The sequence below is a fragment of the Typopeltis vanoorti genome, chromosome 11, assembly GCF_054136105.1.
Source record: "Typopeltis vanoorti isolate ZY-2024b chromosome 11, IOZ_Tvanoo_1.0, whole genome shotgun sequence".
Classification (NCBI taxonomy): Eukaryota; Metazoa; Arthropoda; class Arachnida; order Uropygi; family Thelyphonidae; genus Typopeltis; species Typopeltis vanoorti.
Genome location: NC_143559.1, coordinates 2963276 through 2983505, shown reverse-complemented (window position 1 = coordinate 2983505; position 20230 = coordinate 2963276). Strand labels below are relative to the sequence as shown.

Genomic DNA, 20230 nt, shown 5'->3' with positions numbered 1-20230 from the left:
CCTGGATTATAGCGATGACGAAGTAAGAACAAAAGTTCTCAAGGTCATGCAAATATAGAAATATGCCCCCAGAGGGAGCCAAAGTGAGGTCATCATGCTTGCAGGTAATCCTGGAAACTACATCAGAAGAACAAAGGATTAGTGATGATATAAAAGGGCTCGAGGCTCTCGGTTGTTGTGTTTTTTGTCTCCAGATTTTGGTTCCAGGTACATGACCCAAGGTGCAGGAGGAGGAGGAGAGGAGAGGCCGTAATTTCAATTAATTTTGCACGTGTAAAAGGACCAAAAGGTGTGGTTGATAGCAATAAATAGTTGATAGAATATTGATAATAGGCACAATCAGAAGAACATCCTAAATATATAACACCTTAAATATTTTTACAACCCATAAAGAAAATTTTACAAAGCTGCAGCTGACATATATTTTACAGTTTATCTACCTGCAAGTAGTTACTTAGATGAAGTGGAACTTTTTTATAACCAGATACATCTAAAAAATAGCAAGCATTATTTTAATATTTTGATGGGAGATTTCAGTGCAAATGAAGGAAAAATATCCAAATGAATCATATGTGGGAATTAATGGTATTGGCACTAGAAATGAAAGGGGAGAAATGTTAGTGGAATTTGCAGAAGAAAGAAATCTAAAAGTAAAGAGCACTTTTTTTTTTTCAAAAAAGAAACATTTGCTTTGAGCTGAATATAGAGAGACACCCAAATGGAACTAACAAGAATGAAATTGAGTATATATTAACAGACAAACCATATATGGTACAAGATGAAATTATTATATGTAAAGTAAGATTAAGAAAAGATTATTGATCTCGAGCAAAATAGCAAGAGAAAAACACACTTTAGAAACATATTAGAAATACTGGAAACAAAACAAAAGACATTAAAAAAATATTCCCAATATTGAAAATTTCTTTTTTTGTTTCAGTGATTACTACTATTTGAAAATTTCTTTCATTTAAGAGAAAAACTGCAAAATATACTCTATTCGATTGCAAAATAAATGAAAAAATTATGAAAGAATTAAACTAGTAATAGAAAAAAATTAAAAAATATAAACATAAATGGATGGAACACATTGAAAGAATGAAAACAGAAAGGTTACCAAAACAAGCTTTAAATTAACCACTAGAAAAAAGAAAACCAGGACTTCCTCTTAAGAGATTCAACGATGACTTCTAATGTAATGACTTCTAAGGTTGGAAGAGGCTCTCTAGGCCTACATCCTTGACAAGCATGATGATGAATATTGAAAGTCTCAGCAGTAGTCAACAAAAAGGAATAAGGAATGATGAAAATTTATCTGGTAATTCAAAAAGAGCAAAAATAGACAAAAAAATTAAACTAAAGACCTAATAATAAAAAAATAGATTAACATAGTATAAGAAACATAGAATATACTGAACTTTACAATAAGGAAAAACATACAAAAGAATATAAAACATTTCCATACAAAAATGATTAGAATGGCAGTAGGCCTTCATAATCTTGTTTCCATATGGTATATTGTGTAATTGATTTATAATTTTTACAGAAATAAAATCATATAATAAATATAACAGTAATATAAAGAAAATTTTTCTCGAGACCATTGTGTAAATTGCTGGCCTGGTTGGCCGAGTGGTTAGAGTATCCGCTCTCCAGCCAAAAGGCTGCGGGTTCGAATCCTGCCGTGGGCATGAATGTTTGTGATTGTCTCCAAAAATACTAATGGTGGTAGTGGTCGGTAGATGGCGTTGTGTAGATGATGGTTGTAGTTGCAGTTCGTTGTAGCTGTTGGATTGAGTGGAGGAGACAGAGTAGGTGCCTTCCCTCGTTGAGTCTTTGGATTCCCTGGAGGTGTCAGTAATAATAATAAATACGTGGATATCTCCAAATCCTATCCTGTCTCTTAGGATGGATTGAGTTCCCCTTTCCCCCCAATGAGGGGACTGTGACAAATTAAGGCAGCTGGTTCGTCAATCCTCTGTTGCATCCCCTAAGGGCAGTATTCATGCTGTAATCCGTGTGTGTGTGTGTTCACGGCACCGGTTTGTCTGTTCTGGGGGATGAAAAACCTGAGTTTCTAGGTGAAAAAACCTCGCCTCTGTATGAGGTGGGGAGGATTTCATATACTTGTTAACTCACCTTTTGTTGAAAGAGACCAGATAAAAACTTTGCCCATGTCGTTGATGGGAATCGAACCCAGGTCTGTCTATTTCTATTAGGTCATCATCTATTTCTCACCTAAGGGCTTCATCTATATTGACTGAGCTACTGAGGCACCACATGTCCAAATAGTATGGTTAATTATATGGCCTTTAAAGTTAATTAAATTAATTAAAGGGCTAATAAGATTAAGGCCTTTAATCTGCGTCCCTTTATCCACAGCTCATCGTAGAGCATGTTTTCAGTAGTGATGTCTCCATAAAAACTGAATTAGACCAGTGTGCTCTTTATTTATAGATGAGAGTTATTTTAGTCTTTCCTCCAATTCAAGACGACACTTGATCTGGCTTGAAAGTGGTACTACTTACCATCGCGAGGGTGTTCTTGAAATGGATAGATATGGTGGTGTTATGGTATGGGGAAACATTATGCTCGCTGGATACGCTAAGCTACAAGTGCTGGAAAAAGGGACTATGACTGGTGAACAATATTGCAATGAAGTTTTTCAGTGTCATGTTTGATTCTTCTGTGCTGCTATAGGCGAAGAATTCATTTTTATGGATGACAATGCCACACCACATTTGCATGAACAGTGAAGATATTTCTACAGACCAAGGATATTAATTGAATTGAGCAGCCAGCATACTTCATACACCTCAACCCCATAGAACACATTTCGGAGATGCTGTAGGTAGATGCATTGCTGCTCAAAATTCCCCTCTGGGAAACAAGGACCTTATCTTTGTTCTGAAGGAGGAGTGGACCAGGAGAGGTCAAGAACTCCTGAATCATTTGGGGCTAAACATGGTATGACGTTATGAGAGCTGCATAACTGTTCAGGTTAGACATACTCCATACTGAAACGTCTCTCTGCATTGTTTTATGTAAGCCCTGTACATTAATTCCTTAACTGTGTCCTTAGGAAATTTGTAACTTTTGCCAAAAATGTATTGCAATTTAATTTGTAACACATTTTTTGTGTAATATAATTTATTAGTATGCTGCAATAAATTTATGTCCACATTTCACTGTAGTCTAGGAAATTTTTTCATATATTCAGGTAAAATGTAGTTTTTCCTTAGTTTTTGGACACCACTGTGATAGATATTGCATGAATGTTGGATACTGCTTGGCATAATGTTTAGGGCCTCCCTCAGTGAATCCTCATTGAGGGAGGTAATAATTATACAAAATAGAATCGAGACTTTAATGAATGAGACCCTAGGAGAAGATCAAGCACATTTCAGACTTGGAGGTCTACTATAGACTATATTTTTAAAGTTAATAGCCTGGCTGAAAAGAACTGGATATACAACTTACCTATATACTGCAGTTTTATTGACTCTAAGCATTTGATTCCATTGATGACAAACCTTTATTGTTTGTCATCAATGAAAGCAATTTGCAAATTATTATAAAGATACCACAGCAATCAAATTTAATAAAATAAAAATAGACAAATTCAAAGTAGTAAAGGAGTTATGCAAGCTTCCTGTTCTTACTAAATTCATTTACTATCTTTCTCAAAGAAATATGCAAAATCATAGCTGAAGAACTAAGTCTACAGATATATATGCCATGAATATCGATCACATTAAATATGCAGATGGTATTATTCTTGCAGAATCTAGAAATTCTGTCATGTTGCACCATCATTTTGCAATCGGGTTTAAGCCAGTAAGAATTTGGCTGGCTAAATCCAAAACTGCCAGTCCATCCTTGTTCATACAGTATCCAGGTAGATATATACCTAACAGAGTGCACCACAAGTGGGTCACGATTGGACATCAGGTCAGAAGACTCAGTCATTTCTCCACATTCCTTAAAAGGCTATATGGAGGTCTCCTCCCAGTTATATAGCTTTGATCTTTAAACACCCCCACCCCCTAGATCAGGGGTGGGGAACCTTTTTAAGTGTGTGCACTAAATTCGCCCAATCTTTGATGCAAAATTTTCTTATGTGTCAACTGAAATTTTGGGGAACATATTATTATCTGGTGTATTTTAAGTATTGGGAGAACCTTTTCAAATAATCAAAAATCACACTAGAGCAGTAAAATCAAAGAATATTGCAAGAGTGATTATCATAAGTCATGTAAGATTGAATGAATGAATGCAAAAATTAGTTACGGAATTTTTACTTGAATAGCATGAATATTTTTTATTTGCCTTTAAGTGTAATTCTAGCTGCCATGTACAGCCACACAATTTAAAGACATAATTTTTTACATCAGCCAAAGAATAAACAATAATTCTGAATTTTTTGTTTTTGTATTTTTTATAAAGATCAATCAGATACGTTTTTTTAAGTTTTTCCAATATATTACAGTGTGCACAATCTTATAATCGTTTTACTTGACTAAAGCACAAAAGAAAATGAAATTAAAGATATTCTTTTATTAATTCTTAATCCCTTACAAGTAATACATAAAATTACAGATAAAATAAAATGTTATTTTACCTACATAATATATTAAACAGTAGTTAATCTTTATAATTTTTAGCAGAAAACATCCAATCAAAACTAGAGAAAGAAAAATAGTGAACGTTTTATTTATATAGCATCAATGAGATTTCTGCTGCTGCATCACTGATGACAGATAATTTATATCGGGTTTATATTTTTTAACCTTTAGAGATATGCATGTGCTACTAGTTTCATCTGTAAGGCTACTCCTATTACGAGACTTAACAAAGTTCATCATTGAGAACAATGATTCACAAGAATATGTAGATGCAAAAATGGATAGTAATGCTGTTGAAAGGGTTTTTAAATATTCAAAAGTTTCTGGAATACTATTACAAGTCAGTACCTCATTTTCCTCCTGTCTCTAATAGCTCCTTTTCAATAATTTCCAAGTCAACTCTGAGGTCAACAAATTTCTGCCTCGAAATTGAGCTACGTTGAAAATCAATCAACTGCATTTCAAAATCATCTATCTTTGTCCATGAAAATATTTGCAAGTTTAATTCATCCAGTTTTATAGTGTTTGGAAACTCGATAAATTTTGCAGTCTCTTCTAATTCTCTGAACTTATCTTAGAGCGAACTACTCAATAGTTGACACAGCAATGTTTAAAAATAGCTTTTTGCACACATTGATGGTCTGTTTTGTCATCCTTTTGGAGATCATTGGTGTATTAATTTAGGTTTGGAAAATATTTAAATCTCTCACCATCTACATCCCTCTTAAAAATTCCTAGTTTCATTTCAAATGCCTTTATGTCATCAAACATAACATCAAGAGTCTTACCAGAGCCCTGTAGTTTAAGGTTCAGGTCATTTAAATGTCTGCAAAAAACATCAGTTTACAAACCCACACGATGTCACACATTTCTTTATAAGACATTTGTTGATTAGTCATAAAGAGATTTATCTCATCCAGGCATTCAACAAATCATTTCAGAATAAGACCTCGACTAAGCCAACAAACATTGTTGTACATTATTAGTCCTTTATACACTGAATTCACCTCATTCAATAGATTCTGAAATTGTCTTTTGTTCAAAGCACGTGCAGAAATGTAATTAACAACCTTCGTTACTGATTGCATCACTTCTTGAAGTTCCTTTAGGCCAGCTTTTGCTCATAGTCTCCTCATATATGATGCAGTGAAAATCTATCAGTGGATGACCAACATGTTTTTCAAACAGATTTACAAATCCTGCTTCCTTACCAATTATGCTGGGTGCACCATCTGTTGTGACTGATACCACTTATGAAATATCAATTTGCCGAATAGATAATTCGTTCATAATTGCTTTACATATTTCAACCCCAGTGGTATGCTCAGGTAGTGTTACAAGGTTAATCTCTTCACATACTTCATCAACCCTCAAAAATCAAGAGCAAAGATTGCTAGCCTAGCTGATGATGTAATGTCTCTGCTCTTATCACCACAAATAGAAAATAACTTACATGAAGCCAAATCTTTTAATTGTTCTGCTGTATTCCTTTCCAACTTAAGTATCCTATCCTTAATGCCCTGAATAATTTTTACCTTTTCTGAAAGATTGTCGAAAAGAAACAGAACACATTCTGGCCATTCGTCTTTAATATACTCCCAATCACTGAGTGGTTTTCCTTAGTTTTCCAGTAACTTTTGAAAACTCAAAACTACCAGCAACTAAGTTGGAATTAGGCCTACCTGAAATAAATTTCATCAAAGTATCGAAGTGTTTTTTTGTCTTGCTCAGTTCACAAGAAACTAATTCTTTGTTCTTGCTCACTTTTATTGCTTAAGTTCTTATGAAAAGTTTTAAAATATCTCTTTATAGAAGAAGTCCTACGAACAACTGATTCGGAACATAAAATGCATAATGCTTTATTATCTTTCTTAATCATACCAAAATTTTCAGTCCAGTATTCTTTAAGTTCTCTAAATCCTCTTCCTTTGAATGTCTTTTTTTTGCTGGTGGTTGTGACATTCTGTGCAATCTGTAATGGGCAGGAAGCAAATAAAAATATATGAGAATGGTATATTTATATATATATAGCATAAATATGACTTGAAAAAGGAGGAAGAAAGGAAGTCCAGAAGGGAATAAAGCGAAAGGTAAAAGCAAAAAAGTAAATTACAGCCGATTGACCAAAGTTGTACATGTACATACTGTAATATCTTCTGCTGTTGTCTGCACCTCTGTAAAATCTATATTATCTTTCTGCTGTCTGCATCATTGTAAACGTATATGTTATTTTTCTTATATGTTTAACACGTCCGCTGCCAACTACGAGTATACTCGTAGTTGGTATATGAGCCACACAAGCCAGCTACGAGTATACTCATATGACGCTTACCGCCAGCAACGAGGTTACCCGTACTGACCTTGAAGAAGTGAAAATGCTTGGCTTGTAGAGCTAGCAGCAAAACTGTGTATACTCATAGATGGAATATGCTCCACACATGCCAACTACGAATATACTCGTATGTCGATTATCGGCAGCAACGAGATTACCGTACTGACCTTGAAGAAGTGAAATTGCTTGCCATACGGGAACAAACTATGCCGAAGTAGCGCAGCAGCGAATGTGTTAATATTTTTTTCTTTTTACTCTTCTATCTCTGTTCTGTTCCTATCTTTAGCTTTACTCTAATGCACTTTTTCTCTCTTCTCCTTTTTCATTTACTCTATTGCGTACTGTGATTATCCACCTTCCGTATTTGCTAGTCGAATGCTTATGAATACTGGAAATTTGCCAGTATTCATCAGACTATGCCACCAATATATCATTTAATTGGCATAAGACTAAATAAAACTTCCTGTAGATTTCCTCTCTCATGAGCGAAGTTTCTTTTATCAATGTTTACTTTAACAGTCGTGGTTCGTAAGTAACTGAACTGCGTTTTTATTGCCTTAAATTATTTCCCGCTCACAAGTCCGATTTATTTAAGAACAGTGCGGTTATAAAATAAAAGATCAGGCAACACTCTTTTAACAAATAATTAAAACACATTTATTTACAAATTATACATGAATTAAACCATAGGGAGATTGCTTTCTCTATCCATTTATAAAATCTTTAGCATAAATTAGAACCTTTTTACTTTAACACTAATAAACTTCTTTAACTCACAATCTTATTTACTCTCCGCTTACAAATTCAACTTAAACTTCTAGTTTACTTGCAAAGAGGTTAGCTAGCTCTCTGTTAAGTTATCTTTACAATTTTTTTATAAACTTCCAATATGTCAATCGATTCTCTTAATGACACTTCTTACTGCTATTAACCAAATTCTTAAAAGTCTTTCTATAACATACTATAAGAGGAATTGTACAAAAGTATGGAACTTACAAAGGCTCTGTATTGCACATTAAGTCAAAAGTCTTGCATAAAAAGTTCTAAGGCAATTCTTTCATCTCAGATCTTGAGCTTCCTCAGGAATGTCTGGCTTCAGTAATATCTCATTGGGAAAATAGTGGACTGCGGTACTCATTCAGCTCCGGCAAAAGGTTGTTCTCCCACGCTGTAAAGAAAAACTTCCAAGCGAAGTTGCCTCAAGTAATTTACATCGCCTTTTCTTCTCTGCTTTTGCTTGCCGAAAATGCTTGGATGACTGCTGCCTCCAAGAAACTGAAACTGCCATCTGATCACGTCCAGATAACATTTCATAATCCTGAATATTGATAATACATTTCACATAACTTTAACAATAACTTATGTTTATGGCAATGTAAAGAAAATTTGCATTTATATCTAATAAATTAAACATTAATTGACAATAAATACTTCCAATCCATATTTTAATGACTTATGATTTAATTAAATCCAAATACACATATGCACATTTTAGAAAACCAATAAATTCTTTAGGAAACATGAAAAATATATATAAAATGATGGTAAAGAAGTCATGCCATGTCTGGCTGCCTGGTGAATGATACAACAAGTGAACGGGACAAAATTTGTATGTCAGGATATCGCGGAGATAGATGGCTTGGAAATAAGATGTTTGTTTCATTTTCTTGTTACTTATTATTACTAAAACATTTGGAAGTTTTTGTTTCTTTATTGCATTTTATTTGGTATTACTTAATAAAATTGTATTCTATTAAATTTAAATATACAAGTCAGCGAAGATGTTGGATATGTATTTATTTATTTAATTATTTTTTAAGGAGAGCCCTGGGTTGCATGCCGAAAAAAGTTGTTGGTGCGTCACGTTTGGCATGGTGTGCCAAGGGTTCCCTACCTCTGCCCTTATTCTAGATGTGTGGGGTAATTACTTTCAAAGAGTGCTAAATGAAACAAGCAACGTCAGCATGGTAGAAAACTCCTAATAGGAATGCAGTGAGGAATACATATCCATACTTGAAGTAGAAAAAGTCATCAAAAACTTGAAATGTGGAAAGGCATCTGTAGTAGATGAAATTTCATTAGAAATGCTGAAATATAAAAGTTTTATAGTGACTGCATATCATAATTCAGAAGGCCTGGCTAGGTGGTTAAATTCTGGATGATTGGAGAAGAGATCTCTTAGTACACATCTATAAAAAGGCAAATTAAAACTTAATCAGATTTTCACTTGAAGACAAAGTTGAAATGTCTTGGGAATATAATGTGGTTTTGTATGTAAGTTATGTTGATCTGGAAAAGGCATATGACAAGGTGCCAAGAGGAAATCTCTTCAAAACGCTAGGTGTAAATGGGACATTATATCGAGGAATCTTTATTTAAGCTGTAATTCAGCAGTTAGAAGTGAAAGAAATACAGGAAAGATAGTTTTAATTTATTTTAGTTCAATCAGGTTTGTAATAAGGGTGCACATTATCTCCACTGTTATTCATTATCTATATTATTATTATTAGCGTATGGGCACCTCCTTGGAGTCCAAAGACTTATCGCAGGAGACCCCCAAACTATCCACACAATCTATCATACCTCTCCTTGAACCCATTAACAGACAAAACACTGAGAACTGACTCTGGCAACCCATTCCACTCATTCACTGCTCTGAGCAAAAAATCTAGTCCTCACACCCCTACAAATTACACCTTTATTTAACTTCCAGGGGTGATCCCTTGAGCAAAGTGCTGAAACATTTCCCTTTCGTCTGTCCTATAAAATCCTTGAAGCAACTTAAATGTTCCTATCATATCCTCTCTTTTTCTCCTATCAACCAACTTCTGCAATCCACATCTTCAATCTGTCATGATTGGGAACATTCCACATGCCACTCACCATCTTGGTCACTTACTTCTGAATCTTCTCCACTACTTCCTCATCCCAAAGAAACCCAGGACACAAGACTTCAGGACAGTAATTCAGATGTGGCCGTATCAAGGCCATATAAAGACAAATAACTTCATTATCTCTACTTATTGATGCGTTCTTCAATAGCCAAGTAATCTTATGGGCTACCTTAGCAATATGTCCTTGAAACTACCACCACCCCTAACTCTAGCTTCATCTATTTCCTGGAGTACAGTTTGATCAATGTGATACACAGCTTGTAATCTATTTATCCCAAAATGAATAACTTTACATTTCTCTAATTAAACTGATACACAATATATTTTGCCCATAGTGACAGCCTATTTAAAGTGTCCTGTAAGCTATCCACATTGACTTCATTAACTATTACTCTACCTAATTTCACATCATCAAACAACTGAATATTTCCTTTCAGGTTATTGCTTATATCATTTATTTACAAATTAAACAGCAATGATCCCAGCATTGAATCTCATGACACACATTAATCGTGTTTTCCCCTCGATTCTGCCCCTTCATATACCACTTTTTGATATCTGTCCAGCAGTCACCCACTTAACCAGTGTTATGTCCACAATTGTTCTAATTTGCATAACGGAGTTTCATGTGTTCCATCCATTCTTGAATTCTCCTTTTGACCAATTTTTTCAGTACTTTTGCCACCATGCTTGAGATACTGATTGGGCTATAAATTGTTACTGCAGTCTTGGAACCTCCCTTATGCAAGGGAATTGTTTTGCCCTCTTTCCGTTCCCTTGGAACTCTACCAGGGCCGAGACTTAAATTAAAGAGCCTAGTCAGTGGCATTGCCATTTCCCTTGCACATTCTCACAAAACACAAGCTGATATTCCATCTAATCCTACAGCTGTATTTACATTGAGATTCTGTAAAATCCTGAGAACCTCCATTTCATCCACCTCTCTTCCCGCATTAATGTCTTTAACGTCTGTCACATATGTTAAAGCACTAACCTCACTTGGATGATATGTCCTTGCAGAGTGGTTGCTCAGTAACAACTATTTTATCTGGTTCTGTCACCTAATGACCATCATCACTCATTAATTTTCCATAGTCATTCTTCCTTACCACAGAACAAAACAACCTGTTGACATTTCATATGGCCTGCTCTGTTAAATTCTTCTCATAATCTGATTTTGCCTTCCTTGCCATGCTGGTCACCTTTCTCCTTATATAACCTCCACAGCATATTTTTCTTCTGCAGCTAGGTATACAATTTAATATTTCTAACTCTAGACGAACCCTCAACTATCTCTCAGGGGTGCGCCAGTAGTGTCCGGTGCCTGTGTGCGAAACTTTAGTTGGCGCCTCTGTACCCCTCCCCCCCAATAAAAAAAACGCTTTATAAAAACGTTATATTAATATTTGATGCCGATAAAGTGAGTATTTCATTTTGAATTTTATCTCCTAAATAGGAGAGCATATTTTTAAAGTCAGGATCATTAGCTACAAGTTGCGTGTATTCCGATATAAAAGGATCAAACTTTTCTAACATCTCAATGCATTTTAAAAAATTGCCATTCTTGTGATCATAAAGTTCATTACTTTTACCACGAAGAGCTAGATTTTGTTTGCCTAAAAACTGTGCAACAAAAATTATTATTTTTATAACTTCATACCAACATTTCCTTCATTATCTAAAACTGTTTGTTGCAAATGATCAATACAAGTTTTATTTTTTAAGGATGTAATTAATTCTGGCCATTTTTTTTGTAATTGTTCAAATGATTTAAATTTTTCTCATGACGATTCCAGTACATTGTTGCAAGATGTTGCCTATATTCTGCTGATAACAGCAGAATATAGAATAAAGTTAAAAACTGCAGCAGATTTTTTATGTATGTTTAGAGCAAATGCGAGTGTGAACAAGATTAAACAAATTCAAACGCGCATCATCCTGTAAACAGTAAACTCACAAAAGTTCAAGTTTTTACTTGTTTATGCCCAACTACTTGTTAGAACTAGGATCAGAATAAAATAAGATCTTAAGGAATAATAACAAATAATTGATTATAAATAATTTGTTTATAAGACAAATCTATAAAATATAATTAATATTTATACAAAAATGTAATTTATTTTGATATAATTAATGAATAATATTTTTTTAAGTATTTCCTTCTCACCTGAAATCTTTGGCGCCTTTACTATCCTGGTGCCTGTGTGCATCGCACACATTGCACATATTGCTGGCACGCCCCTGCTATCTCTCATGCAGTACTAACATCCTTACTTTGCAGTTGTATTCCATCGCACTGATTTAAGCATCTTCCTAAACTTGACATAATCACCTTCCTTGTATTTTCACATATACCCTTCTTGACAGAAGTTCCTCATATTTTACAATTTCCCAAGTCAAGACTGCATAGTCTCTTTTGCCAATCGGAGGTGATGTGACCATCTTAGTAATGGATAGCTCTTCTGGTCATATGACCAGGTCCAATACTCTCATTCATCTAGTCCTCTTCTTCAGATGCTGCCTGAAGTAATTATCTCTCAGTAGGTGTATAAATTCCATTTTCTTCCTGCCACATGATCTCTTCCTTCCAGTCTATATCTTCATAGTTGAAGTCCCACAATCACTAAACCTGTACTCATTGTACTAATTTGGTTGTACTAATCATCATCACGAGCCATGCGCTCGCTGCCCGTTGGTGTCCAATGCCTCCTTCACTATCTTCTTCCACCTTTCTTTGCACAATGTCACAGTTTCTGTACATCCATTCCACACTAGTCCTTTATGTCGTCTATCCATTCTCTGTGTGGTCTTACCTCTTCTGTTTTCACCATCCATAATACCAAACATGAATGTCTTTATTTTCCGGTCCTCACTCATTCTGCAGATGTGTCCAAATAATTGCAGCTTCCGTTTTATAATCTTCTGCATTAGATTCTACTTTGGCTGCATCTTCCGATAGAGCTTTTCATTTGTGACTTTCTGTACCCATCTTATTCTTATAATCTTCCTGTAACAAGTCCTTTCAAATGACAAAATTATTTTTCTTGATTTCTTATTTATTATCCACATTTCAGATCCACAGTACACCCCTAAAGATGCATGTTTCCAGTACTCTTAGTTTTGTTTGCAGGCTGATCACTTTACTATTCCAAATGTTAACTGTGGCCTTCAGATTTGTTCTTCCCTTTGCAATCCTGATCTTTATTTCTTTTTTACAGTCCAAATCATATGTCATTTTGCTTCCCAAATATATCAATTGTTCTACATTTTCTATATCAATTCCATCCACTTGTATCTTTTGTTTCATGTTCTTCTCACCAAATTTGGTGATGCATGTCTTCCAAATAATCCGTGGAAACCCTTCCCCCAGCCTATTGCAACAACCAACTGCATATTTTGTCTTACTGGCCTTGATCTTAAACCCAGATATCTTCAAATGAACAGCTATATTCCTGCCTATCTCTTATTCTTTTTGGTTACAATTCATCTGCTGTCATCAGCAGTACTCTCCATCTTGTCTTCCCTGAAAATACTGATCCTTCACATTCTGTCCATGTAACTGAATAATCTGCTGTTAGCAAAAGTCTCACTAATACTTATTACCTTTGGCAAGGTTAAAATAACCAATGCCAAAAACTCTTCCCTCTTTTTCCTGATAATTCTGGCATTGGTACATGAGAACTGCAGCATCCCTTTAGGCCCCCATCCACCTTTACTTCCTGAATTGACTACCCTATTCAATATATTTGTTAAGAGACTCGGTTCTGCACTTGGTCATTCTCACATTCACTCGCCTCATGGGGGTGCCTTCACACAAACTCATCTGCTTCCACCCTAATTGCTGCCAAACACACACACACACACACAACAGATCCACAAATCCTACATCATTCCTTCTGCACAACCTACATGTTGAGTCATTAGCTACCAGCATCCACCTTGGTTTGCCTCTGTCATAGCATTGCACGAGAATCACAGTCTTCACCTTCTCACTCTTCAGTTTTGCCTCTTCTAACAACTTGTTTATATCCTCCCTCACAGAATACTCCTCGCTTCTCAAATGATTTGTGCCAACTGATACAATCAGTTCCTTCACCTTACCTTTTTTGCATCCTAATGGTGTGACTAATATCTTGAATTTTTGCACCAAGGAAATGCAACTTTGTCACACTTTCATTAAGTACTCCCCTGATCATTGAGTGTCTGTACATAATTTTTTCCTTAACTTTTTTTTTTCTTGTTTGTTCGCTTGATCTTTATTTTTATTTTGGACCACTTTCTTTTCTTGGCCCGCTAATCTCATGCTGCTTCTGCAATTTTTCAATCGTGTGCTTTGTCCCGAAACGGATTTCATTCAAGTGTGCTATTTCTTTATTTATGTCCATTTTTCTCCTGTATTTCCATATGTTCGACATTAAATCAAATATTTTCTCTGTCCTCAGTTCTGTTCACTGTACTGCATTTGCTGCATTCTGGTTACCCAATAGGCAACTCTCTTTTGAAACATTTTTTTATTTATTATTATTCGTGACACCTCCAAGGAGTCGGAAGACTCATCGCGGGAGGACATCTACTATACAACTCTCCATCTCCACTACTACACAGAACCTCTACCACCAATCACCTAGATCAACGCCATCTACTGCCCACAACCACTACCACCACAGCTAGTATTTTTTTGTCTGTAAATTGCGTGTGTTCTGAAGGGCCGATTTGTCTGTATGCGGGATGAAAAACCCGAGTTTCCGGGAGAAAAAACCCTGCTACCTCCGTATGAGATCGGCTAACTCACCTTCGATTGAAAAAGTCCATATAAAGATTCCTCCCGTCATGATGAGAATCGAACTTAGGCCTTTTCTAATTGAAAGGTGCAACGTACCATCGTTCTTCCAGTTGCGCTACGAAGGCACTCTCTCACTAGTTTATATTTCCTTGCACATATCCTTTAATTTTCGTGATGAATACATTTCACACAAACTGCACAAAATCCTGCAAATTGAAATCGAATTACAATGTGGTTTTTGCAGTCATTGTTCTCTCGTGCATTTGGACTATGCAGATATTATCATATTTAAACAAAAAAAAAATTATATGCTTAATAATTACTTAAAATTACAAACTCAGTCAATTTGTTTAAAGCAAAAACTAGTTAGTTAACCTAATATCAGCTAAAATACAAAAAAAGTTATTTATCCTTCAGGAGCACTGATAATCTCTCTACATGTTCTGAATGTTATTATTACCTGACACCTCCAGAGAGTCCAAAGACTAATTGAGGAAGGATACCTACTCTACATCTCTCTATCTCCACCACTCAATCCACCAACTACATCAACACCATCAACCGCCTGTCACCACCACTAGTATCGCCACAGACAATCGCAAACATCCATGCCCATGGCAGGATTCGAACTGCAGCCTTTTGTCTGGAGAGTGGATACGCTAACCGCTCGGCCAACCAGGCCAGCATAAATGCTTGTAATCTTTGTTCTTGCTAAATTTTGGAAGTCAGAATAAACATAAAAATTTTATAGATATTTCTTGGCTAACTAAAAGCAAACATGAGAGTTTGCACTGTAAAATAGTAAATCGACAAAAAAGAAGAATAAACATTGATATGGCCATAGCTATGTTATAACAAGAAATCCATTCAAATGTTATTCTAAAGTGATGAATTGATTTAAGGAATCACTTTTTTTTAATGTTATAATTATTTTCCATTATATTACCTATATAATGTTATCTTTGTAGTTTATCATACTTCTACATATCTATAAAAAGTGATATCCAGAATTAAGGGGGGGGGGGGAAATGTGATTAAATTCAGTTGAGTGCACTGTAGTACTAATGTATTATGGGAAAGTGCAATTCCAGTGGTGTTTTCTTTTATTTCTTTTATTTATATCTATCCGAAACCCAAGAGGTACAAGAACCTGTAGCACATCAGTACTGTCTGTGTGAGGTAATGACCTAAGGTTTGAATCTCTGAAGGATTGCTGTTTCAGAAGTTGGATAAATTAATGGTTGTGGGCATGAATTTATTTTTCTTGTAACGGTTTTCAACATTTGGACAACTTTGTTATCTATTTAAATATTTTCTGATGTTTATTAAGCCATGATGAAGCCACCAGTGTTTTGTAAGTGCACAAAACTAGTAAGTGTCAGTTTTAAATTTTAATTAAATTTCCTGTTTTATTACTGCACAAAATATTTCTTTGCTAATAATTACTAATAATTACTGTCTAAAATACTTCACTGCGACCTGTTTAGAATTATGTGGAAATGATTATCAGCAATGATTAATATTACTTTTTTTCCCTATTAAAAAATATAAAAGTAACTGGTTTTGTAATGGATTATTAGGTGCCTCTCTGGAGACAAAAAACTGGGACTGGAGATGACCATTTAGCTGTATGGGTAAGTTCACTATTTTATGAGCTTGGAAAATTTTGTGCTGGCTGCCCAGTCAGACATGTATCTCACTAGTTAGATGTTAGTCTGGGCGTACTCTGCCATGGTTGCTTAGTATATAATGGTCATGTGTTTATTCCTAGATCTTTTTTTTTCTTAGGCTCTTTATGAAAGGCTTTTATAAACCTATACTACATTCATATTGTAGGTGAGTTAAGAATCCCCCCCCCCCATTGGTATTAATATTAAATATTTAAAACATTTTTTCTTTATTAATAACATTTTTTTTATGGCCCAAGGACTTTGTTGTTCTATCTATACATTTAATGAAATTAAGAAGGGTGTAACAGGAGATGTGCAATTATTAACCAAGAGATCTACTAGAAGAAGATGATATGGAAGGAATATTATGAGAATAAGAAAGAGGAGTTATATAAAGTGTAGGCCAGAAAAGTAACAAGTATATTGTGCAGAAAGCTAAATCGGAGTATGAAAAGAAATTTGCTATGCAGGCTAAAGGCACTCCAAAAGAATTTCATTGTTATGCTGAAATCAAAAGAAAGAATGAATGTGGAAGAATAACTTTACTAAATACAGATGGTACCCTAGTGTCAGAAGCTAATGAGATTGCTCAATTAATGAGTGCTCACTCTGCAACCAGGTGTATGTAACATGGTGCACAGTGCTACTTCTGTATTGGATGAGTTAGAGATGCATAAGAATGAGGTTGAAAAGCTGTTGCATAACCTGGATGAGAATTTGTCAATAGGGACAGATGGAATATCAGCATGTTTGCTTAAGGAATGTTCAGTTGAATTGGCTAGGAATTCACATTTGTATACTTGAGTCTCAGTTCAGGAATGATACCACAGGAATGGAAGAAATGCAAGTTACATTGTACAAGGGTGGTGAAAAACTGATGTCTTACTATCGACCTGTCAGTATCTGATGTGGTGGTGAAGATTTTAGAGAAGTTGCTATTAGTCAATTTGAAGTTGGTAGAAGTTGATTTTAGAGAACTTGCATACAGAAATGGTAGTCAAACAAGCTATATTCTGCAAGGAGCAGCATGGGTTTACTAAAGGAAGGTCTGTTTTAACAATTTGCTCATATTTTATAACAATGTTACAGCCGAGTTGGATAAAGGGAATGGACACGCTATGATAATGTTGGATTTTGCTAAGGCATTTGATAGGATACTACACAAAAGGTTATTGCATAAACTGGAGAGTATGGGATTGGAATATATAAATTCTTGACTTGGATAAGTGGATGGTTGATAGGCAGATATCAAAAAGTGGTATACGGCAGGTGGGAATCTGCCAGATTTAAGATCACTAGTGGTGTACCTTAGGGTTCAGTCCTATCATTGTTGTTCAATCTACGCATTAATAACATTAGAAAGGGTCTATTGCACATATTTGAATAGTTGTTCTTGACATGATGTTAGGACCTCCCTCGATGAGTCTGTCGACTCCTTGGAGTTTCCCGGAACAATAATAATAATAATAATAATATTGTATATGTGCAAATGTTTGCTGATGTTGCAAAGATAGACAGAGCGATCAGGGATGCTACTGATATACAGCACTTACAAAATGATTTGAATAGGCTGAAAATTTGGGCCAGTTTAATGGTAGTAAGTGTAAAGTTATGCACTTTGACCTGATAGAAACCCTACAAGAAGCTGATGAGGCTGGGGGTCTTAGCATAATGGTAGATAGGAATTTGAAGTTGAAAGGTTACATAGCAAAAATTGTAAATACAACTCGGGATAATTGCAATGTTGAGGCAAATGTAAGGATAAGGAAGTTCTTTTGCCTCTTTTATGAGGCCTTGATAAGACCTGGATTATTGTGTGCAGATTCGGTTGTTTCCTGGGTTTCAAGTTGATAAAGAATCTGTGGATAGGGTGCAAAGAAGAGTTACAAAGTGGATGGTGTGGGATGATGGGTGGGTTACAGTTATTATTTTGGGATTATGGGATTTAGATTATGAGGATAGATTGTATGTAGATTACACGCTCTGGTTAACAGGAGAAAGAGGGGTAATATGTATAGGATAAACTGCTGAATGGGTCTTATAGGATTATCATCTGATGAAATCTTTCATTATATGAAGGTTGGAGAGAGAACATGTGGGCATCCATGTAAGTTCAATTTGTCTGCAGCCAAGAAAGGGGTAAGAGTTAGGTTTTTTCTCTCAGAGCAGTGCAGGAGTGAAATAGTTTGCCTTTAGAGGTAGTGAGAGCATTCAGTGTTAATGAATTTAAGCAAAGGTATGGCAGCTTGTTTGGGTGATGAGCCTCCATCAGTGAGTCCTTGACTCCCTGGAAGGTCTCAGATAATAATAATTTTTTACCAGGTTCAGAAACCCTACCCTATAGACCAAGTGTGAAACTTTTTCAAGACACTTTGAGCATCCAATAAGTGGGGCTGTGGTTCTGCTCAATTTATAAGCTTTTGTTAATATTATGGATAATTTTAACCCTGAATAACTACCAGTGTTGAAGCAAATATGTTTTTTTTTAATAATTATACCATGTTTTGATGTTTTTACTCCTAAGAATTGTCTTCAATCACATTTATGAGAGGGAAAAAAATTCTTCTCTGCCATTGTAAACAAACATTGAAAAAAAAAAAAACCTCTCAAAATTAAAACTTAGGGCTACACTTATAACTATATTAGTGTGTTTCTTAATTTTAATTGGCTCTGAAACATTGTCAGAGTGCTGAATGGGACTAGTGATGTCATATAATACAACAGCAACTTTGAAAACAATCAAAAAAACATTTAGGTTAGAATCAGTATAATGATCAATTTCGATAGAAGGAATACTTCTTAAAACTGGATATTAAAACTTTCTAAGTTTTAATATCCACTATTAATGGTCACATTCTGTATATTTCATCACTAAATAAGAGACATGCTAATTATGTATGCTGTGTATCTATTGTAGGTTGCTGCATTACAATTAAGTGGTTATCTAATAGTACGACTGAGCACCTTTACAAGATAAAATAATGCATACATATCTTAATCCTTCTCCAGTTGTATACCATTATGAATAATAATAATATGATGATGATGATGAAATTAGTGATAATTAACAGAACAGGTATTTATAATGAACTAACTTTTCCAATATACATGATAAATAAGGTAAACTTGCTTACACACAAGGTTTACAGTGATTCTGCTGGACCCTGTTAAAGCCTTTGATAGGATACCACATGGAATTCTAATCAGTAAATTGCAGCACATGAGAATGAATATAGGGTTGGTGAGATGGATAGGAGGGTGGTTGATGGAGGGATATCAGAGACTGGTTTATTCAGGAGTAGAGTCCAAAAGACGGCCTGTGACTAGCGGTGTGCTGCAGGGTTTTGTTCTTGGACCGCTACTGTTTAATTTGCTTATTAACGATATAGAAAGGATCTGAGAGGAACTGTGCATCATCTGTGTGCAGATGATGCAAAGTTAGGTAGAGCAATAGTGAATGCTCAGGATGTCAAAATTTTGCAGGATGATTTGGATAGTTTCGAGTACTGGGCTAAGGAGAATGGATGTCAATTTAATGTGGAAAAATGTAAGGTTTTGCATTTTGGAGTGAAAAGATTAGCAGCAGTATATCACATTGGTGGAACTGTACTCCAGAAGATTGACGAGGCCAGGGATTTGGAAGTGTTGGTGGATAGGGAGTTGAAGTTTAGGGGACAGAGACGAGTGACCAAGATGATAGCAGGAGTATGGAAAGAACCTTATGAGAACAGGTTGAAGATTTGTGGGTTGCAGAAATTGGTTGATAGGTGGAAAAGGGGTGATATGATTGAGGCATTCAAATTACTGAAGGGTTTCTATAAGATTAATTCAGAAGATATTTTTGAGAATAGGACTGGTAGTGGGAGGACTAGGGGCCATCCATGGAAGCTTGGTAAGAGTGTGGTTAGCAAGGGTGTTAGAGCTAG

General features: G+C 35.3%; 1 protein-coding gene across 2 annotated transcripts in view; it reads left to right on the top strand.

Moving 5' to 3' along the window:
* tun (N-terminal glutamine amidase tungus) overlaps positions 1-20230 on the top strand; it is a 249169-nt gene that overhangs the window by 76920 nt on the left and 152019 nt on the right. For both annotated transcript variants that reach the window (XM_090401017.1, XM_090401018.1), the window contains exon 3: positions 16215-16268. In XM_090401017.1, coding sequence (XP_090257143.1) covers positions 16215-16268 — 54 coding nt within the window. The remainder of the gene's footprint in view (positions 1-16214; positions 16269-20230) is intronic.